Source organism: Myotis nattereri, assembly GCF_964212035.1.
Source record: "Myotis nattereri genome assembly, chromosome: 11".
In the NCBI taxonomy this organism is placed as follows: Eukaryota; Metazoa; Chordata; class Mammalia; order Chiroptera; family Vespertilionidae; genus Myotis; species Myotis nattereri.
This window is the reverse complement of record NC_138086.1, coordinates 17,792,007-17,815,810: the sequence shown is the minus strand read 5'-3', so window position 1 is coordinate 17,815,810 and position 23,804 is coordinate 17,792,007. Positions and strand designations below refer to the sequence as shown.

Sequence of the window (23,804 nt, the reverse complement as noted above, 5' to 3'; positions counted from 1 at the left end):
TCCCTTCTCGGCGGGGACTCGCCGCCCAGCAGCCCGCGCCTCCTCCTGGTCAACTTTGAGCAGGAGGAGAAGCAACTTTGACAATCAGTGGCCGGGGGTTCGAGTCCCGATTCGCCCCGGCAGCTGGGGCCTCGCCAGTCGCCTGGGTTGGGGGGCGGCGAGAGTTTCCTGGGCGCAGCTGGGCAGCGTCTGGCTGTTTTGCAACCTGTTTCCAGCGAGCGGGGAGCGCGCCTCGCCGGCTCCCGGAGCAGCAGCATCGCAAGGATGTGAATAGGCAGAGCGACCGTTACCCAGAAGGCAGCCACCCAAAGGCAGGGAGGAGCGTGGGGCTTCGTCCGGGCTTCTCTCCGTCGCAACATTTAATCCACGGTCCGGTGTCGGTTGCAACTTTTCAAGGTCAGCCACCGGGAGCGGAGAGTCCCTCTCGGAACCTTGGGGACGCGCAGCGCTCGGCTTGGATTTGGCTGAGAAATGCACCGGGCCCGGACGAGGCAGGATCGTAGCGCCGGAGGGTTGTGACCCCCAAATCCCACCCCCCACCCCCCAAGCTCCCGGTCAGCTCCCGTCCCCCGCTCGCCGGGCGGGGGTGTGTGACATGTGTCTAACTCTCAGCAGCAACTTCGGCAGCAGGTGTCGGCCCTGAGCGGGAGCCGCGGCTGCCGGGCGCACCCTCGCCGAGCCATGCCGGGCAGGAGCGCGCCTCTCGCCCGCACCTCGCGGTGGCTGCTCCCGCTCCAGCTCCCGCTCCTGCTCCTGCTCTTGCTCCTGCTCCTGCTCCAGGTGTCTGCCTCTGCTGCTCGCGGGCCCGCCCCTGCGCCCAGGAACGAAACTTGTCTGGGGGGAAGCTGCTCCCCTGCATGGAACCAGCGTCGCAGCCGGGACGCCTGGGGACCCGGTCCTTCTGCAGGAGACCTGCCCCGCCGCGCGCCCGGGAAGGGGGAGCGGGAAGCAGCGGCGCGCGGGGCGCCCTCGTGGGACCTGCCGGCGGCCCGGGGTGGTGACCCAGGTGCGGGCAGAGGGGCGGAGGCGTCGGCGGCGGAGCCCTCGGGACCTCCAGCCAGACCACCTGGCGCCTGGAGGTGGAGAGGTGCCGGGGATCCGGAGCCCCCTGGACCTTTGGGGAGAGGGAACCCCGCTGGTCTCCAGCTCTTCCTTCAGACCTCGGAGGAAAAGGAGGAGGGTCCTAGAGGCGCTGGCATTTTCGGGCGCAGCCAGGAGCCCGGTGTGAGGACGGAGCCCGGAGCCGGCGACCTTTATTACTGGCCGAGGAGAGCCGGGAGAAACCGGGGTTCCCACCGCGACTCCCCCTCCAAGACGGGCAATGGACCACTGGGGCACGAAGGGCGGATGATTGCACCCCCCGGAAGGGCGCTGGCTCAGAATGGGTCCTCGGGGGAAGGGGTCCACGAAGGCGAGGATCCCCGCCCGCGAAACAGCACAAACCGGCGCTTGCGACTGAAGAACCCCTTCTACCCGCTGACCCAGGAGTCGTACGGAGCCTACGCGGTCATGTGTTTGTCGGTGGTGATCTTCGGGACCGGCATCATTGGCAACCTGGCGGTGATGTGCATCGTGTGTCATAACTACTACATGCGGAGCATCTCCAACTCCCTCTTGGCCAACCTGGCCTTCTGGGACTTCCTCATCATCTTCTTCTGCCTCCCACTCGTCATCTTTCACGAGCTGACAAAGAAGTGGCTGCTGGAAGATTTCTCCTGTAAGATTGTGCCCTACATCGAGGTAATGCCTTCCAGAGGGTCTGAAACTATTGGCTTTACCCATTTCCGGGTTTTATAGCATCAGCACTGCTGCTCGAGGTACCTACCTGACTGCTGAACCCCTTCACTTTTTCTGTGGGTCCCTCCTTCATTTCTCTTGCCAGTTTATCTATCTGTCTATCTATCTATCTATCTATCTATCTATCTATCTATCTATCATCTATCTATCAAGAGGGTAGCTTTGTTCACTCACCCTCAAACTCATCTGCTCCCAGATTGTGCAATAATTATGATCTCATAATGTGTAGAATTGTTTTGATTTTAAATTTATTTCCCTGAATAGAGTGTCACATATATTTCTGATTTGGCACCAAGCAGAGATTCTAGAGTTAATAAGTGGCCAGTGCATGGTTGTCATGATCAGAATCCAGCAAGAAAAAACTTGTATAATTCATCTTCTAGATTTCCAGGCTCCAAGATGATTTTCCCCTCAAGAGATTATTGCATTTTTTTTCTTAAATATCAAAATAGGAGTAATATTTTATTCAACAAAGGAAATCTGCCTTTCTTTGTTTGTCAGTTGGCCTCATGATATATTAATAACCTCCTAAATTAGTTTAAGTGTCTTTGGCTGTCTGCCATGCTGTCCCATCTAAACTCTCATATCACTTCTTGTTTCTTTCTGTTTCCTTCTCAATTTCTCAATACTTTCATTTATTTTGTATGAACGAGCGTAAGCAAAAATAACACTTTGGCCATCCGGGGACAGAATTTATTTAACATTCTCAAAGTATATATGTTTAACATTTGCCATTGGCTATTTTAAGGGGTTGACTCTAAAACTAGAAGATTTTTTTAAGAAGAGGGGCATATAATAGGTTCTAAACTTTGGAAACAAAATTTTTTCTGCATAAAATTTGACTGTTTCACCCTACAGCTAGTGTCCTGCACTGTTATTATGGCAGTTGGAATGTGCTCTTTAAATGGCCTCTCTTTAAACACCAGCTCTTGGAAGGAGCCCAAGGGCTTTGCTGCCAGTTGCGTCTTTAGCCAGCTGGCCCTTGATTTCCTCCATTCATACTGCTTGTTTCATTTATGGAAGCAGAAGAAGGGAAACTGTAAATATTCCAGAGCCCCTGATCCCGTCTGGCACCAGGGCCAGTGACACTATGTTCAACATTGTCCCAGGGCCTAAGGCTAGGGGATAAGTACACAGAAACAGTACCTACTTAGAAGGACCAAGACAAGAGACAGTAAATAAGACCCTGTGTTATCCTGGCAGGGATCAGATGCAGAATCAGGCCGTGCTTGCTAACTCAGCTGTTCCTACTTTACCAGGATCCAGGATTTCTCTTGTTGCCAAGCTCCAAGGAACTCTGAAATATCCAGTGTATTTGGTAGACCATTCAATGTTGAATTGCAGAGAGGTAGTTGAATTTATGTTGGTGAATATGTGTCTACCAATTGCCTTTTCAAGGTCAATTTCAACTTAAAATTTCTTTTGTTTAAGAATGTAGAAGAAATTAAAATATGTAAAGAAGAGGCAACAGTAAACTACAAAATAAACAGGAGAGTTACTCCAATAAAAGGCATATGTATTGGACATGGAGAAACCTTTATCATTAGAGGAAAAAGTAATAAAGAAGACAGGAAAAAAAGAAACTGGGGAAAGAAACATTTTTACCAAAGTTCTTGGAAAAAAAACTTTAAAAGTAAAGAATTCCATCCGAATTCACACAAAAATTGGTTAAATTAATGAGACCTATAAATTGTGAGCGATAGTATTTATTATGTATGGGTTTTCATTTTTCTAATTCTAAGAAGTTTTAAAAAATATCTCCTGTGATTTCATCTTCCAATTTAATTCTCTGCTCCTTAAGAATACTTGTTTTTACCTCTTCTTATTAACACTAGTGGCCCGGTGCATGGATTCGTGCACATGGAAATTAATTAGAAGAAATATTTGCCCTTGATCTGTAATAGAAATGTCAACAACCAAATTCATGATCAAAACACACACGTGCAGTTGGGGCCAGTGAGAGCTTTATATGTATTGCACATGTGCGAGTCAACATTTATTTCTAAATTGCCAGTGCTGGTCATATGTACTGGCCAGTTGGTTGGTCTGACAGATGTAGGGTCAGAAACTTAGCCTTTTATATATAAAGACTAGAGGTCTGATGCACAAAGATTCGTATAAGAATAGGCCTTCCTTCCCCTGGCTGCCAGCACTGGCTTCCCTCTGGCACTCAAGACATGGGCTGCTTTGCTCCTGCCACTGCCAGGCATCTGGGACCAGGGCTGCTTTGCTCTGGCTGCTGCCGCCACCCACCAGGGGCATGCTTCGCACCTGGTGTGTGTCCTCTGGGGCTGGGGGTGGCACCCAGTCCCCTCCCGCCCATCTGCGTGCACAGCTCCTCCTGAGCAGTCCTGATGCAGCCTCCTCCTGAGCAGTCGTGATGCCTGGCTAATTTGCATATTACCTGATTTTCTATATATATAGATGGTTATTTTTTGGTCTCTGTATTTTTTCTTCTTTATAGACCTACTTAAAAAAAGTTATTGGTACCAGGCTTTATTTTCCCTAGAGAAGCAAAGGCTTTGGGGGGAAAAGATTTACTAATTTTTTAATTGAAAAATCAGACTACAATATATATTTTTACTGTTAAACTATGAGTGAAAATCTCAGTCTTTAATCTAAAATGTAAAATGTGTTCTCTACATTCCTACCTAATCTTAGTTCTCTGAAATAATTTTATAATGTTTTATCATGCTTAGTGAAAATAATTACAGACAGTCCTCTCGACATACGTTGTTTCATGGTTATGTTGCCATCTCCCATTTATTTATTAAAAAAAATAGTTCCGTCATTTCAATGTATGTACATAGGTGCTTTATGTTTTTTATTATTTATTTACCACAAGTAAAGGTCAGGAATTGTTATCTTTCTTTTAATTTTTTTTTCTGTTTCACTTCATTACTGCTGTGTATGTGCTCCATGTGAGTGATGTAGGTGCTTATGTAGGTGGATTCCGACTTACGGTGAAAATCATGCTAAGTCGCACTATAGGAACAGATCTCTGACTTAACCCAAGAACCTATTGTATTGGACTACCAACAGCTTCATAATTCCTGATTATGACAATAAGTACAGTCCAAAACCCAAAATAAAGCATTTCTGCCTCCAGGAGGCACTGTTATTTTCACAGAAGTCACAGAGATTTATTTGAGCCTGTTCCATGTCAGGTTTCCCCCAAAACAGACCCTAATGTGGGAATTTGTTTGCAGGAAGTATGTTGGGTACACACTCAAGTTCAACACCTAGTAGGGAATGAAGCATGCGGGACTGGGCAGAAGGAGAAGTTGAACTGAGATGCAGGTGCCACAATGACCACAGGGAGCTCTAGGTCTGAGGTGGCCCTGCCAAGATATCCTGAACTGAGGCCTGAGGGCCCACACTTTATGTTCCCTAATGGACCAGTCATTGGATACAAGTGGCTCCCAGAAAGGGGGCACAACCTTGAGCTGAGTGGATCTCTTTGGTCAAGGGCAATTTCTAAAGAGGGATGCATTTAAAAGCCATCAACCACCAGTAGCACTAGTGGTTGGGTGAATCAGCACTTCATTAGGGCGGCAATCTGGGTGGGGAACCACAGCCTTCACCACAGTAGCTTTTGGATTATCATGTTAAATTATAATCAGATGGCATTTTAAACCCACTCCTTGATCTTAAAGATGAAACATGACATTCAGAGAAAAGAAATGACCACCCTATGTATATATACCTAGTCAGTGGCAATCAGATTCTTTGTCTCAACACTTGATGTTGATGTTTACTATTAGACTAACATCTTTGAGGCAAAAGGGTTGCTGGAGTACATTCATTTTTATTTCTGTTCTTTGGCATCTTTAAACAGTATTTCTATATCCAATAGATGATAATAAAATAATAGGCATCAATTGGTATATGATGGTATTTATAGCTTCTTATATTATTACCAGAGGCCCGATGCACAAAAATCGTGCAAGAGTAGGCCATCTTTCCCCCAGCTGCCGGCACCAGCTTCCCTCTGGCACCCAGGACCCAGGCTTCCCTCGCAGCCCCTGCTTCATCTGGAAGGTCGTCCAGAAGGACATCAGGTCTAATTAGCATATTATGCTTTTATTATTATAGAAGTTTCATCTTGTTTCTCATAAATTGACAGTAAGGTTCTATAGTTGTTAGCTCATTAATTTTTTTTAAAATTGCAATAACCCTAGACAACTGCACTTTAAAAACATAATTATTTTCGTGATCAAATAAAGTTCTATAAGTTATATTTTATGTTCTTAAAATCACAAAGTGTTTTAGAATAGTGAAGAACATTACAACTTTAAACAATTGAAGGTTTAAAGAAATCAAACATTTGTTTAAGCTTTCTCCAAAACCTGTCTCTTCCCAATCATTTTCCTCTTGACCACAAGACTTCTAAAAATTATTTGAGATTGTATCTTCTTTTATTATCTAGCTTTTGCCTTTTCTTCATCTATATTTATTTGTTTCCTATTTTCCTTTCTTTTTTTATCACATACCCTCTTATTGATTTACAATGCATGCTTTACCATTTTTTTCTGTTTTCATGTTATTTTTAATATTTCTCATTTAAAAATTTTATCCATAATTTATTTTTATTGAAGTATTATTGACTATAACATTATATTAGTTTCAGGTATACAACATAATGATTTGATATTTATATACATTGTAAAATAATCGTCACAACAGGTCTAGTTAATACTTCTCACCTTACATAGTTACCAATCTTGTGATGAGAACTTTTAATATTTACTTTCTTAGCATCTTTCAAATATGTGATACAGTACTATTACCTATTATAATCATGCTGTGCATTACATCCATAATTCATTTATTTTATAGCTGGAAGTTTGAACCTTTGACCCCCTTTAATCATCTCTTCCACCCTGCATCTTACTCCTGCCTCTGGCACCCATCAATCAGTTTATGACTTGGTTTTTTTAATTTTGGGTTTTTTGTTTTGTTTTGTTTTGTTTTGATTCCATATATAAGTTTAGTCATGCAGTATTTGTCTTTCTGTGTGACTTATTTCACTTAGCATAATGCCCTTGAGACCCATCCATGCTGTTGCATATGGAAAGATTTTATTCTTTTTTATGCCTGAATAATATTCCATTGTGTATGTGTGTGTATGTGTATATATATATATATATATATATATATATATATATATATATATATCTCACGTCTTCTTTATTCATTTATCTGTCAATGGATACTTAGGTTGTTTTCATTATCTTGGCAATTGTATGCTGCAATAAACATGAGGGTGTATATATCTTTTCAATTTAGTACTTTAGTTTTCTTTAGATAATTTCCCAGAAGTGGAATTGCTAGATCATATGGTAGTTCTATTTTAAAGTGTTTGAGGAACCGCCATACTGTTTTCCATAGTAACCACAATTCATTTTGATTGATCTTTACAAATCTCCTCTTTTGCATTATTTTCATTTTTTACCAGTTTATTTTTTTTTATTTTTTTTATTTTCTGCAATGCGAGGATTAGCATAATCTTAAGGAGGTAGTGGAATTTTGGGGAGAGTTGGGTTTGTATAGAAAAATAGGAGACATTTCTTCAGCAGAAATTATAGGTCTTTGCAATTTGCATGCAACTCTTCTTTTTATTTCGATTTGTTGACATAGGCTTGAGGAGAGCATCCAATCTCCAGGATCTATCACTATAAAGTTTTATCATATTTAATATTGCTTTGAGTGGAAATATACTGGGAACACTTGTAGTTGATAACTTAACTTCTTCCTTTTCTTAATCCTCACTGGAGAATATTTTTTCCATTGATTTATTTTATTTTATTTTATTATTATTATTATTTTTTAGAGAGAGTGGAAGGAGGGAGGAAGGGGGAGAGAGAACGAGAGAGAGAAACATGGATGTGAGAGAGACACATTGATTGGTTACCTCCAGAACATGCCCAGACTGGGGCCTCAGAGATTGAACCTACAACCCAGGTATTTTTCCTTGACCAGATATTAAACCCGAGACCCTTCGGAACTCAGACCAATGCTCTAACCATTGTCAATGCTGGCCAGGACTGCTTCCTTTTTATTCCAGGATTATGATGCTTTGTGGCTTAGTGATAAGGACCAAGGGCAGATGGAGTGGTATGAAAGGAAAATAGGAGAGAAGGCATCCTAACAAATGCATTATTTTAAACTGGTTTATGAGATAGTCATCAGACAAAAACTATACTCAAATCAAGATTTATATGTGGAGAGAGAGAAAGGGGGAAAGATAGAACTAGAGTTAGGGATTGAGATAGAGACAGAGATGATAGAGATAGAGATAGAGATATAGAAAGAGAGAGAGACAGAGACAGAGAGAGAGATGGAATAGAGGATTACAGTAGAAGAATGGCAGAGGAGTTTCCTATCACACCATCTAACAAATGGTTAATGCCAATATTCAGGCATTGAATGTGGCAAGTGAAATATCTCTTTGCTCATTACTTGATGGAAGCCAACCAGAGTCCATGTATCCTCTGATACAGATCCACTGCTAAATATTTATTTCTTTGGACCTTAATGGGAGGTTTTGAATTATATAGATTCTTTAGTTTAAAGAAGTCACACCTTCATGGTGTGTGGTAGGGCAGAAGACATCAAATAGTTCTAAGATAATTCCAGCTCTAACTGTATTTTTTACATTTACTTGGATACAGATTCCTGCGTGAGGATGGAAAATGAATAAAGGGAATGCATTTCACTAGGGTCTCTGGACTAGAAATGATTTGTGAAAGGTCTAGAATCTCTTGTGATGAAAAGAGCCAGTTTCTCCCAATGGCTTTAGAAATACTGGTTTTAAAGTGAATGAAACAAATGGCCCTTTCATTGCTTTAAAGATTGTAGTTAGCACCAATGGGTAAGAAAGGAAGGTACTGAAAGCAGAAGATGATGGTACAACACAGGTAGGCAATTCTTCACAGGTTTCCCTTGAGTCCCTACATTCATGTAATAGCACATTCCTCTTGGCAGATGGTAAATTTGATTGAGTGTTGGATTAGCCATTAGGTATTCTAATGGACTTTTAAGTGGAAACATACAGTTTTATGAGCAATTTGAAAGTTACTAATATTCTCAGGGAAAATAGACTCAGTGTGTGAGAGTGGTGCTTAAAAAATATTTAATGCTTCCCATTAATCCCTTTATAATTATTTTCTGCATTCCCATGCAAATGAAAATATTTAGCTGATAACTCCTGCAGAAAGGAAAAAAAAATGCTATAGAGTATGCTCTTATTTATAATTCCATTCATGAACAGTGTATGGTGAAGTTTACTGAATTTGGGTTCCATGTAAGAAATAAAAGCTTTGTGATATTCAAATGTGAAAGTCAAATAATTTTTTTCAATTGTTGATTGTAAGAAGAATGTCATACTTTTCTACAGCTTGTCAATGAGGTATAAACAGGAAAATGATTTTTCTTTATCTCCCTTCTAGAAATATTAGTTGGCATTCAGTTTTTAAGGATTATATATAGAACAGCAGCACCCAATAACTGACTAAAGAACAGTTTGAATAATTCATTTTCTATCATCCCTTTCTATATATGTCATCATTCATTCATTTATTCACTATACATTCATTCATCAAATATTTATTGGGCTTCTTTTTTCTATGATAGACACTATGTTAGGAGGGGACTGGAGTGGAAGGGGGAGGGGAAGAGCTGAAAAAGTGTCCAGCGATGACTAACATAGATGAGTCACTGCTACTAATGTTATGGGAAAGTAAAATAATGTCTTCCCTCGTGATGAAAACTATAATAAAGGTTTAAACAAGGTGTTATGGAAGTTCACGAAAGGCCATGGAATAGGTCAGCTCACAATTGTACCTGGTTATGATCAAAGACAAATTAAAGTGAAAACTGTGCTCCCTCTAATTCTTTTTGAATATTATTTTTACAGTTAGTCTTCATAAATGCCATACATCCTAGATCTGTGGTGAAAAGTTACACCAATGAAAATATTTTAACTCTTGCATTCTTATTTTCTCAACCTTTCCTGGCATAAGAGAGCTATAAGAATAATTGGCAAAATTATTTAATCGATATGACAGTCTTAGAAATTTTGTTTATAAAACAGAGTTATTCTAAATATTCTTAAATATTTAATTATTATTTGGAATATAATTTCTGAGATAACCATCCTTATTAACCATACTAGAGGCCTGGTGCACAAAAATTTGTGCACTTGGGGGTGGGAGGGTCCCTCAGCCCAGCCTGTTTCCTCTCGCAGTCTGGGACCCCTTGGGGGATGACCACCTGCTGGTTTAGGCCTGCTCCCTGGGGTACTGGGCCTAAGCTGGCAATCAGACATCCCTCTGGCAGCCCGGCAGCCCTCGGGGGATGTCCACTTGTCAGCAGGGAGCAGGACTAAGCTGCAGTCGGACATCCTTAGTGCTGCTGAGGAAGCAGGAGAGGCTCCCACCACCACCGCTGTACTGGCAGCCATCAGCCTGGCTTGTGGCTGAGCAGAGCTCCCCCCAGTGAGAGCACACTGACCACCAGAGGGCAGCGCTTGGATTGAGCATCTGCCCCCTGGTGGTCAGTGTGTGTCATAGTAACCAGTCATTCCCAGTCTTTCTGCTGTTAAGGTCAGTTTGCATATTACCCTTTTACTATATAGGATAGAGGCCTGGTGCATGGGTGGGGGCTGGCTGGTTTGCCCTGAAGGGTGTTCTGGATCAGGTGGGGGTACCTGGCCAGCCTGGGTGAGGGGCTGATGGCTGTTTTCAGGCTGGCCACACTCCCTTTAGGGTGGGGGTCCCCACTGGGGTGGCTGGCCAGTCTGGGTGAGGGACTGAGGGCCGTTTTTAGGTTGGCCAGTGACTGAAATTCCCAGCCTCTCCTTTTTATCTTTTTTTTCTTTTTTATTCTGGGATTTATTTACCTTCTATAATTGAAACTTTGTTGTCATCACTGGAGCTGAGAGCTGGGCTCCTGCTCGCTCCAGCTCTGAGGCCACGGCCTGCTGAAAGCAGGTATCTGGGGTTTCTTTAGCTTCTATAATTGAAACTTTGTTGCTTTCGGAGCTCAGAGCCAGGCCACGGTAAGCGGGGGACCTTGGCTTCCTCCATCACTGGAGCAAGCAAGCCTCCTGCTCGCTTCAGCTGCGTGGCTGCCAGCCGCCATCTTGGTTGGGTTACTTTGCACATCTCGCTGATTAGCCAATGGGAGGCATAGTGAAGGTACAGTCAATTACCATGTTTGTCTATTATTAGACAGGATAGGACATTAATTAAATCGAATTTTAAAATTTTATTTAAATGACTAGCTTATGTAGCAATGTAATAATAGTACATTAAATTGAGTCCCTTCCTTCTGAAAATCTTAATGGTATACCTATTATTTAATTTGACCTTAGAGAACCTAGGAAGAAAAGCTGACTAGTGAGATACTTTAGACCCTGTCATTGAGTGGTGGGAAGGAGAACATGAAGAATGCTTTTCCAAGAATTGGATTAATCTCTCAAGCACACAGTCAGAGTGAGGACTTACCCTGAGTTCCTGAGGGCTGTCAAGTGTCAAGGTATCTGTCTACAAAGCATCCTTCAAGAGAAAAGAGGAATCGAATATGTCTGCAGAAGCAAAATAGATGTGAGCTTATATGTCTACCCAAGGTGGAGTAGGTGTGGGTCTACCTTGTCCTTGGCCCTGAGGCTGCCTGGTTCTTGATAGAGTGTTTCCACCTCTAATAGCTCTTCCTGTGTGTTGCACCTCTATTCAACCGTGTCATGTTGGCCACACAAGGATCTGTGTTTGGGATGTGGACTGTGGGGAGACAGATGGACGGGCTGCTGTGCAGTGAGGTTTGTCTCTGTCACTGCACTTCTTCTCTCATCCCCAGGGTTCCTCCTGTCCTTGTACTTCCTAAGAATTGACCTGTCAATGTCCCATAATTAACTCAACTTTATTGCCGAGACTAACTCTTAAGTATCCTAATTAGAATGGTAGTCTTTGTGCCAGAAGAGATGATCTCATCTAAAATTTCAAGGTGGAGAGGAGAAAGGGATCGCGGCAACCTCAACTATGGGGTCTTTCCATTGGCAAAGTAGGTATACTTTCCATTAAGCCCAGAATAGAATCACAGTACCAGGCTTATTCTTGAGACAGAATATTTTTAGTTTGTGAATTTATAGTAGTTTTCAGTGTTACTTGTCAGGACATTTGAGTGGTTCATACCATTAATGATGCTAAGGTCATTGATTTGATCTCTGCCTGGAGTGATTTGTTTTTATTACATCTATGACTGTGCTTAGGGCCACCCTTTTACTCCCTGATCATCATTTTCTACTTTCTGCCTTTCCTCCTGCTTTTACTATCTTCTCCTTGTGGCAAATCACTCCCATATAGGAAAAGCATCCTGTTAATCAATTCACAATAAGTTGTGAGATTAAGAGATACTTGTCTTTTGTAAGAGGTTTGAATGAGCATGAGTACTACTTCTGAATAGACTACCAAGAAAATTTGCAGAGAAATTTTGTCTTCAAATGTGGTTTATCAATATCTTCAAATCATAATTACACAAGCACAAATGGAGGAGGCCAGCTCTAATTTTGTTTTCAGTGTAGGTTCACCATCATGCAAATCAATGTCATTAGACAGAGGGAAAACATTTGTTACTTATTCTTTAGAAACTCATCAGAATACCAAGGTAAAAAAAAACCCTGAAATTCTAGGTAACTTGATGATTGATTAGAAATATCATAATAATACCAAGCATTGAAAACTGGACTGTGGGTTGGGGTAAATATTATGTTTTGAAATGAATATGGAATATATAACTCCCTTAAGACCTGTTGTTTTCAATAGATGGCTTTTTCATTTTAGGACACATGATATTAACCTTGCTTCATTTGCATTTTTATACTAATGAGCATTTGATTATACTTGTAATTAAATCACAACATTTTAGATGAGTTATAGTAAATATCTTTTTTTAAAATATATTTTATTAATTTTTTTTTTTTTACAGAGAGGAAGGGAGAGAGATAGAGAGCTAGAAACATCGATGAGAGAGAAACATCGATCAGCCGCCTCCTGCACACTCCCCGCTGGGGATGTGCCCGCAACCAAGGTACATGCCCTTGACCGGTATCGAACCTGGGACCCTTCAATCCGCTGGCTGACGCTCTATCCACTGAGCCAAACCGGTTTTGGCAATATCTTTTTTTTACTACAAAGAAATATACTGTTACAAAAACCAGAAATCACAATTGGTAAGATACCTTATGTCAAGGTGCGACTATAACGGTAAAGAAAGATTTGCAGAATCAAGACAAGTTTGGGGGTAATATATTGGCTTTTAAATAGTCTCAATTGTTTTTAAAATAAGCAAGAGCATTTTACCAGGCATAGGCAAGACAGAGGAAGGTGGAGAATGAGTCAGTAATGACAGTTAATGCCTTCAAAATATTTTTCCCCTCAACATTGAGATCATGTATAGGTGAAATGGATTGGGCACCATTGAGATAAATGGACATTTAGGATATGTGGGTGTGTTAGATGGAATCTCAGTGGTGCTGGTAAAAGGAGAGTGGCCATGAAGAGCTCTATTTCATTTCAGAGATGTGTGCTGCTGGGAGGGGTGAGGCACATCACGCCCACTCACTCTGTGTGCTTCGGAAACTCTAGTGGAAGTGTGTCACTGCCATAGGATCATGATTTGCACGCGCTCAGAAATAAAGACCTTTAGAGAAAGGCCACCTCATTCAAAGCTGTCTGATAAACAGTGGCTCTGAAAAACACGCTGTCCCCACTGGTGCTCAAAGAAGTGTCTCTTCCTGGGGAAGTTGCCCTAAAGTGCCGAAAAGAACAGGATTATGGAACATGCGGGAGGAAGCCAAAGGCATATAAGCTGCAGCCATTTAGAGTTTTCAAAGGAAAAACCCTACCCTGTGCTCCTCCTGCTTCTTTTCCTGACTTATTGTTAGGCCTGTAACTACGGACTCATAATAGATAATCATTCATGGCCCAAATGAATGGGTTTCCTTAACAATAATGCCCTTGTTTGCAGAGTTACTTGTAAACAAAGGATAGCACAGAAATAGATGCACTTAAACATCTTTTTGAGGTAAAATATGTTAGGCTAGAGTACAGTTGTCATGAGTTTGGTTAGAAATTTCCTTATTTTATAAAAATCAGTGTATTCCAGTGGCTTTGCTGTACTTAAAGCATGTAGATTTAATTTCATATAAAAGAAATTTTGCTTAGAAGTACATTGGTCTAGCCTTGCTGGTGTGATTCAGTTGTTGAGCGTCGTCCTATGAACCAGGAGGTCATGGTTCGATTCCCGGTCAGGGCACATGCCTAGGGTGCAGGCTCGATCCCCAATAGGGGTCATGTAGGAGGCAGCCTATCAATGATTCTCTCTCACCATTGATGTTCATATCTCTCTCTCCCTCTCCCTTCTTCTCTGAAATCAATAAAAAAATATGTATTTTTAAAATAACTACATTGGTCTATTTTATCCCATTAGAGTTATCACTAATTTCTATGAAAAGGTTTAGTAAAAGATACTCTCTATGTGATTAAGAATGGGACCTCCTGTGATCTGTGTTTCTGTTTCACAGCTTCCTCTCATTCATAATACTTTCTTCTTTTTAAAATATTTTTAATCCTCACATGAAGACATGCTTTTATTGATTTTAGAGAGATAGTAAGGGAGAGGGGGAGGGAGGGAGAGAGAGAAAGAGAGAGAGAGAGAAACATTGATGTGAGAGAGACATCAATCTGTTGCCTCCAGCATGCACCCCGACTTGGGATTTAACCTACCCTGGGTATGTGCCCTGACCAGGAATTGAACCCATGACCCTTGTACACTGGACGATACTCCAGCCAACTGAACCACACCAGCCAGAGCCACAGTGCTTTCTTATGTGTCTGCAGTGAGCTTCTGAGAAATGGAGCAACAGCTAACACAGGGTCTTCATAGGTGAATGTCTTTCATAGAGTGTGTGCTCTTTGTTCATATCTTTTTGAATGAACAGGAATTTAATGTAGCACCAAGTGAATATGGTGGACCAGGTTATCTCATGATGGGGAGTTTGTCTGGCATTAGAAGCCTCACCAATTGGGAAGGCCATTTGACACAGGAGCTGCCGCTGTCCCACCGGAGAGCTCAGCTCAACTTTCCCTGCACCTGTGGGTGCCTTGAAGTCCCCAAGCCTCCCTGCTCCGATGCTGACCTGGCAGGGGCGGGGAGGAACATTACTGTTGTGACCCTGGGATAGAACACCTCTGTTTGAAGGAAAGATTGTAGAGTTGTTTATTTTGATTCTTCTTGTTTCTGTGTTTTGGTGCCAATCCTCTGAAAATGCTCAATATCTTACTTTCTCCTGTAGTTAAACATTTCTACTTCCAGTTTTCCTCTGACGTTGAGGCTCAAAATTAATAGCCTTGTCTATTCAAAGTGTTTACAGTTCTGCTTTTGTGGATGTTAATTATCCCTCCCATTGCAGTTTAATTAATAAGAGATTGCATCTTACTCATTTCATCTCTCAGAATGTTGCTTCAAAGAACTAACCATCTAAGCTAGTGCTTAAGAGCTTCACTCCCAAGAGCATATCTCATGGTGATATTGAATTTTAGCAATCAGATATGGTCATTAAATGCAGAAGATCCGGTATCCATGATACAGTTTTATAATTATATATAATTGCACCATTCATCTTGGTAGAATTTCTAATGAGCTGTATGTAAACAAGTATATTTAAAAATTGTGATAGAAATATTTTCATGTTATCCCAACATTTAGCAGTTTTAATTACGTGGATACATTTCATATCTGAGTAAGCAGAAATTAGCGCATTATCCATTATCCAAGTGATTTTTATCAATTAATATCTGAGGAATGCAGTTTATTCCTTACAGATGTTTAACGCTTTCTGTGAATGTTTTGGGAAAGTACTGAGCAGGGACTTTGTACCTTTATGGTTCTCTCACATCATAAAATTGAGTGCAAACGTGAATTTATGGGAAAAAGATGTGAAGTAAAACACTGCAGGCAGTGATAGCAGGAGGGAGCAGATAGACATCTAGCACTGGCATTGGGCTGAGGTTGCTGTGGCAACTGCTTTGTGAGCGCTGTCTGCATTTGGGGCAGCATTTTCCTTAGAGCAGCGGTTCTCAACCTGTGGGTCGCAATCCCTTTGGCGGTCGAACGACCCTTTCACAGGGGTCGCCTAAGACCATCCTGCATATCAGATATTTACATTATGATTCATAACAGTAGCAACATTACAGTTATGAAGTAGCAATGAAAATAATTTTATGGTTGGGTCACCACATGAGGAATTGTATTTAAAGGGCCAGAAGGTTGAGAACCACTGCCTTAGCGGCTCCTTTAACAATCTCTCTGGAGCTCTTGTGACCTTTCTGGACAGTTCACCCTCTTTCCGCTGGATCTTGATGATAGAGAATACAATCAGAGAAGTCCAATTTGAAAACAGAAAGCTGGAAGCAGGAGCTTCCTGAAATTAGTCTATGAAAATTGGGGAAATTGGGGAAATCGAGGTTCCCTCAACCAATGAAGCATCAAGAGTATTATAGATCAGACATATCAGGTTCTGACTCGGGACTACAGCTTTTGGGAACGTGGCTGTAGAGCTGAGCATCTTCAGATGGAAACAGTGGAGACGAGTTGCTGGACAAAACGTTGGAGCACATGTAAATCTTGCTTAAAATGTGTCCTGGCTTTTGTTATCATGTGAGATAAATACACAGAACCCAAGGAAGCCCTGTTTTGCTTTTCGAAGAAGTGAACATCTTCTAAGTAAGAGTGAATGTGTAGCACAGCTAATGATATCTAGGAGTGGCCATCCGACGCACCGGTCTTAATGTACGTCCACCCACATTCATTTGTTATTACTTCTCAAGGAATGCTTTGCCACTGATGTGTGGTTAGGTATGCAAATGCTAGCTAGCTCTTGTGATAACTGATCCAGATTTTAAATCTCTAGATTTAAAATTAGGGAGAGTAATTGGGAAGAAGAGGCTACCCCGGGTGTGTTCTTTGTAAGTAATGACAGAAAACCACCAAGAAAATAGGTGTTTTGAGCCGCTGAGAGATTGCCTCTCTTTAGAGTCGCCAGTATTTTTATGTCACCAAGCTATTCTTTTCATAGAAATGTTATTCCAAATTTAGAAAGAGTGCACAGCAGCTTTGTAGCTTTGTCTTTGTGGACTGAGTTGACATATAGAGGGACAGGGAAACGTGCAGACACATCTGCGTTAGTGAAGACCCACAGAAAGCCATGCTGAGGATTTGTGCATATTTGATAATTTGGGAATTTTTGTTTTGTTCTACATTTGTATAGGAAAATGAATCAAAATATTTCAAAAGCTAAAATGTAAATGAAAAGTTTCAAAAAACTCTAAAATAGAATTTCTGCGATTTCTACATAATATTGTTTGATGTAGACTTTCAGAAAATGCCAAGTCCTTCTCAGATTTCCATTCAAATGGGACAATTACTGATGTTAAAAATATATAATCTGATCATAGACAGTGGCACCGTGTAGACCTCAATTTTGTTGTTGTTGTTAATCCTCACTTGAGGATAGTTTCGCACTGATTTTTAGGGAGAGTGGGAGAGAGGGAAAGACAGAGAGGAAGATTGATGTGAGAGAAACACATGGGGTGCTTTGCTTGCCTCCTGCACGCACCCTGATCAGGGCTGGGGCCAGGGAGGAGCCCGAAACCAAGGTTCTAGTATGTGCCCTTGACCGAAATCAAACCTGGGACCCTTTGGTCTGCAGGCCGATACTCTATCCACTGAGCCAAACTGGGTAGGGCTAGACGTCAATTTTGAAAATCGTTTTGAGCTTTTGGCATCGATGCTGAAAGCTCAAAATAAATTTCCATCAAGGTGAACTTATTAATTTGAGGGTTAATTTTTAAAACATGAAACTAAAGATGACTTCATTAGTCATATTAGATTGCTATTTCTTATATTGTTTATGGAATACTTTCTGAAGATTTTGTTAAATAGGAATTGTGGTTATAAACTCCATCAAGACCTCTTGTTCTGCACTGACCTAGACCGTTGTTAGTCATATTATTTCTTCATTTTTGCTTTTCACAGAATTAAACCCCTCATTATATCTCATTTCCAGACTGTCTTCATCATTAGGAGAACAGTCAGGGCATGGGTACAATGTCCTTATTTTCCATATTAGAAGTGGTAGACACTGACTAATGTGTAGAGTGTAAGAAGGGGAGAGACAACTTGATGTTGGAACTCTCAGAATCCAGATGGCTTCCTGGATGCTGGAGCTGCAGGAGGAGACCATGACTTCTGCCCAACATCGTGTATGAGACTGAAAGCCGGGCCCTCTCTCCGAGCAAGGACTTCCACCACCTGGTCGTCACCAAAACTGAGGTCATCTGGAAGTCATGGATGGTTTCTCTCCGTCTGGAACAAGAGAGATTGAGGAAACACCACAAAGATTTTCTGCTGAGCATGTGACTGCACGGGCAGATGCAGAACGTGTTTGGGAAAGAACTGAATTATTCTTTGAATCTGTGTCAGGGGAAATTTGATTTGTTAGTTCGCAGGCCTGCCAACATACTCCTGCAGATCTTCTCTTTTCTTAGTTTGAATGACATTGGGCAGCTATCAAAAACCTGCAAATAATTCCCAAAGATGTGTAACAGTGAAGAATTCTGGGGGAAATTTAGAACTTTACAGAAGAAAAATGTGCTTTTGCCACAAAGATGATCGGTATAATCATTTATAAGAAGCTGCTGGATTCACCAAAATGTAGCCCAACAGAAGATCACACAGAGAAGACAGGTGACATTTTTCTAAACTTTACTGAAGTTACTGAAAAAAAAAAAGGATTTGACTGAACTTTCATGTAACAGTTACTACCATTAAGACCTTGCCTGTAGCTGAGACCACAGGCAAGCAATTATCTGGTGGGGATTTGTTGGTAATTTGTTTAAGAAAAATCCTCTTGACTCTGAATATTGTTCTGAAAATAAACTTATTTTCTGTCAAAAAAAATAAAAATCCACAAGGCAAGTTGCCATCGTTCTGGGGAGAGTGACAGCTTGAATGCAGTATGTAAACAACTCATGTTTTGAGTGCTAAAATTGTTATCACAAATGGCTTTCCTTTTGTCAACATGATCCCTTTGAGTTCTAAAAAGTTAGATATTTACATAATCTATATGTAGTCCTTGCCAAGTCATGACCTATAGCTGTGCTTCTTACACATTTCCACTAGCGGAGGGCAAAGTGAATGCATATGCCCAGGTGCCAAAGCATCCCATCTATGTAGGGAGTTTTCTTTTAGTCTCCTGTTTTCTCTTAATCCTTATGAATAGTTTACCTTCTTATTTATTGTCCTGGATTAAATATATAATGACCACATTTATTTATTTTTAAATAATCCTTTATTGTTGAAAGTATTGCATATGTCCCCCATTGACCCCCACCAGCCTGTCCTCGTCCCCCCAACCCTTGCCCTCACCGTCCCATTGTCTGTGGCCATGGACCATGCATATATGCATACAAGGTTCTTGGTTGATTACCTCCCACACACCCACCCTCCCACACCTTCCCTCCAAGATTCCGCACTCTGTTCCCTGCTTCCATGTCTGTGGACCCACTCTGTTCATCAGCTTATTTTGTTAGATTCCACTTATGAGTGAGATCATATGATACTTGTTTTTCTCTGACTGATGTATTTCACTTAGCATGATACTCTCCAGGATTAATGACCACATTTATTAAACACTAGAGACCCAGTGCACGACATTCGTGTACTTGGGGTTGAGGGGATCCCTCAGCCTGCACCCTCTTGCAGTCTGGGAACCCTCAGGGGATGTCCAACTGACCGCTTAGGCCTGCTTTTGCAGGGAGCGGGCCTAAGCCGTCACTCGGACATCCTTAGCACTGCTGCAGAGGCGGGAGAAGCTACGCTCGCTAGCCATGAGTGCCAGCCATGAGTGGAGCACACTGACCACCAGGGGGCAGCTCCTGTGTTGAGTGTCTGCCCCCTGGTGGTCAGTGCGTGTCATGGCGACTGATCGTTTCGCAGTTTAGTCAATTTTCATTTAGCCTTTTATTATATAGGATTAAATCACTTCCATTTTCCCCAAACTGGTTGAATAAATTTGATGCCCCCAGGTGGTCACTGTGAGAACCGGCTTCCCCCTTCTTGGTTGACTATGGCCTACTTGAGTGAAAAAACTGCTTCTTATTCCTTTCTATATTCCCCAGTATCTGGCAGAGCGCTGGGCATAGAGTCACTATTAATAAATGTGAGCTTGTGTTTAATGTATGCCTATGTCCCCTATTAGAGTATATGTATGATGCTCAATAAATATTGCATATAGAATATTGGATGATGGTAGGTTTACACTAGAAACATGTATTTTTAATATTGTAAAAACCTCTGTGTGAAAAAAATATATACATGTTTTTGGTTCTTAACTTTCAACTTGACTTATTGAGATGCCTAGACCATACGGGTGTAAGAGCAGTTCCTCTTTGAATACAGTGCTCTATGTAGTCAGCATCAGACCTTTCGGATCTGAAGTTTTCCTGTGGCTGCGTATTTAGACATTCTATCTGGTTTCTTTTTGTTTTTTTTCATGGTTATTTTTTATATCTCCTATTTTCTTTGACATCCCCTCATTATTCATATTTCTTTAAATTTGATGAGCATATTTATTTCATGATAATTGTACTTATGTCTGATTCCCTAATTTTTTCCCTTTGGCACATGAGCTCAGAGTGGTAGACTGTTTCTTGCATATTGTGATTTTTATTATTTATTTATTTTTAAATATGGATGTATTGATTTTAGAGAGAGAAGGGAGAGGGAGAGAGGAGAAAAAGAAAACATCCATTGGTTGCCTCCCATGCGCACCCCAACCAGGGACCAAACCACAACCTGGGTCTGTGCCCTGACCGGAATTGAACCAGTGACCTTTCAGTGCATGGCACTAGTGCAACCAACGGAGCCGCACCAACCAGGGCCATATTGCGATTTTTAATTGTGCGTTCACGTTCCCTGAAATTTTATCTGTGCGATTTCTTTGAGGCCTGGTTTTAACGTGACTCCATGCTCACTTTTCCGGTGCCCGGGGCCATTTTAAACTGCATTGTGGGTTTCTCTGAGCTGGTGTAATTTCTGGCTCTAGTCCAGCATCAATTCAGGCTTCCAGTTGGAATTTGCCCTTCCCCTTCAACTCCCCAATTCACCCAGAACCAAACCCTAAAACCCAGACAAGTTCCTCCACTATCTTGCTTGGGTTTTTTTGCTCTTTATAATCATGAAAATGTCACTCTTCAGGGCTTTACAAATTCACAAGGAATCTTTGACCTGATCTCCATCACAGTGGCCACAGTTTTGTTTACTACCTATGTACTTAGGCACCTGGACCTGTCCTTCTAGCTTAAATGACTTGGAAATCTCGTCAGGATTAGCAGATGCGTCTAGGGCAAATGTGCAGCATGGGGTGGGGGTAGGGGTTGGAGCCCGTTGGGGGAGGGGGATTGGGGAGGAGTTTACTGACCTGTTTGAAGTTTGTTTTCTCTTTGATGATGACCTCTAGAGAATTTCCCTTTTTTGTTTCCTATATATATATGCAAAAAATAATTTTAAAATACTTTCATTTATAGTTAGGAGAAATTGGAAGAGATCTCTACTCTTATCTAGTTTATTGGAAACAATAGCTCTTGAATATCTGCTGTGTGTAAGGCATGCTAATGACCCTCACACTGGAAAACGTGGCCATCCTCTTCGCTAAAGACAATGGGAAACACTCAGTGATCCTTGCTCCTTCTCCAGCCCATCTGGTGGCAGGCATTTTCATGATGACTGAAAATCTTGGGGTCGCTGTGTTCTTATCCTACATAATAAAAGCCTAATATGCTGTGTCAGACAGTTCATTTGACCGGCTGCTATGACAATCACTGACCACCAGGGGGCAGATATTCTGACCGGAAGGTTAGCTTGCTCCTGGGGTCCGGCAGATCAGGAGCGGGTGAGACAGACCAGACACACCCTGGAGCCCTCCCACAGTCCCTCCCCAGCCCCAATCATGCACCGATGGGGTTCCTGGTCCCAGCCTGCTCCCTCTCCTGTCCAGCCGGCCAGTAGCTATGATGTGCACTGACTACCAGTAGCAGATGTTCAACGCAGGAGCGGCAGCTCTTGGGTGACACAACCCGGAACCAGAGAGGAGGGAGGCCGATTCCTCACAATTCCTCTCATACTCTGGGACCCCTCAGGGGGGATGTTGGAGAGCCAGTTTCAGCCCCATTCCCGCAGGCCAGGGGGTGAGGGACCCTACCTGCCAGAGGGCCCCTGCTCACTCTGCAGATGCCCTTTGAGCCTGCCCAGGTGTGGCAGACCGGGGAGAGACTGCGGGAGGTTGGCTCCAGGGCATGCCCAGCCCATCTCCCTCGGTCCTACCCCGCTGGCCACCACCTGGGACCTGCACCGGAAGGACTAATTAATTTCCTTTCCATGTGCATGAATCCATGCACCAGGACACTAGTCTACAATAAAATGGTGTTGCACTAAATGATCTTTATAGATCCTTCCAGATCTAAAGTTTTTTGACCCTATGGCCCTGAACCACTACATTTCCTGCCCCCCTCCCCCCCCCCATTTTCATTTTTCCTTCTTACAGTGATATCACCCCTATTCTGTGTTCCTCCCACAGGTTGCTTCGCTGGGAGTCACGACCTTCACCTTATGCGCTCTGTGTATAGACCGCTTCCGGGCGGCCACCAACGTGCAGATGTACTATGAGATGATCGAGAACTGTTCTTCCACCACCGCCAAGCTGGCGGTCATATGGGTGGGCGCGCTCCTGTTAGCGCTGCCCGAGGTCGTCCTTCGCCAGCTGAGCAGGGAGGACGTGGGCTTCGGCGGCCGCGCCCCCGCCGAACGCTGCGTCATCAAGATCTCCCCGGACCTGCCGGACACCATCTACGTCTTGGCGCTCACCTACGACGGCGCGAGGCTCTGGTGGTACTTCGGCTGCTACTTCTGCCTGCCCACGCTGTTCACCATCACCTGCTCCTTGGTGACGGCGCGGAAAATCCGCCAGGCGGAGAGAGCCTGCGCGCGCGGGAACAAGCGGCAGATCCAGCTGGAGAGCCAGATGAACTGCACGGTGGTGGCGCTGACCATCTTGTACGGCTTCTGCGTCATCCCCGAGAACATCTACAACATCGTGACGGCCTACATGGCGACCGGGGTTTCGCAGCAGACCGTGGACCTGCTGCACATCATCAGCCAGTTCCTGCTGTTCTTCAAGTCCTGCGTCACGCCGGTCATCCTCTTCTGCCTGTGCCGGCCGTTCAGCCGGGCCTTCCTGGAGTGCTGCTGCTGCTGCTGCGCCGAGTGCGCGCACAAGGCCTCGGCGGCCGCCAGCGAGGACAACGACAACGAGTACACCACCGAGCTGGAGCTGTCCCCGTTCAGCACCATCCGCCGCGAGATGTCCACCTTCGCTTCGGTCGGAACTCATTGCTGAAGGACGCCGCGTTTGCTTCGGCTTTTTATTTTTTATTATTTTTTTATTTTCCTACCCTGGGAAAGTTTTTACTTCCTATTTTTTTTTTTTTTTTTTTCCTGACCGGGAAAGAAATGCAGACACAAAGAGAGAGAGAACTATTAACGACTGTAGAACTGATTTTGCAAATTAATATTTGTGCTTGGGAAAGAAAAAGGTTTATATTTAGTTATTGAAGAAGTCCGAGGAGGCCGGTAGTTTTAGATCATTTTATCTGGTATGGTGCTAATATTTTCTTTGGGGGAAAAAAAAAAAGTTCTCGCACCCTAAGGAACTGCTAATTTTCTTTCTTTTCAAAATATAATCGCTGTATGTTGATGATAGCCATGTGGTTTTGCAGGTTCTGTTATGTTCGAGTGGTAATTGAAAGTATGTTGTACATATATCATGAGATGATTTGTAGATCAGAGACATTCACAAAGTAGCACCAAATAAATGACACTTTATTCTTTAA

The 23,804-nt window shown here is 42.7% G+C and overlaps 1 protein-coding gene across 1 annotated transcript; it reads left to right on the top strand.

The window, feature by feature from the left end:
• Positions 1–681: 681 nt before the first annotated feature.
• GPR37 (G protein-coupled receptor 37) lies at positions 682–23,804 on the top strand (the record flags this gene model as incomplete). The annotated part of the gene is made up of 2 exons (XM_081102563.1): positions 682–1,740; positions 22,493–23,804. The coding sequence occupies 2 exons, from the start codon at positions 682–684 to the stop codon at positions 23,309–23,311; spliced, it is 1,878 nt and encodes a 625-aa protein (XP_080958689.1). The 3' UTR covers positions 23,312–23,804.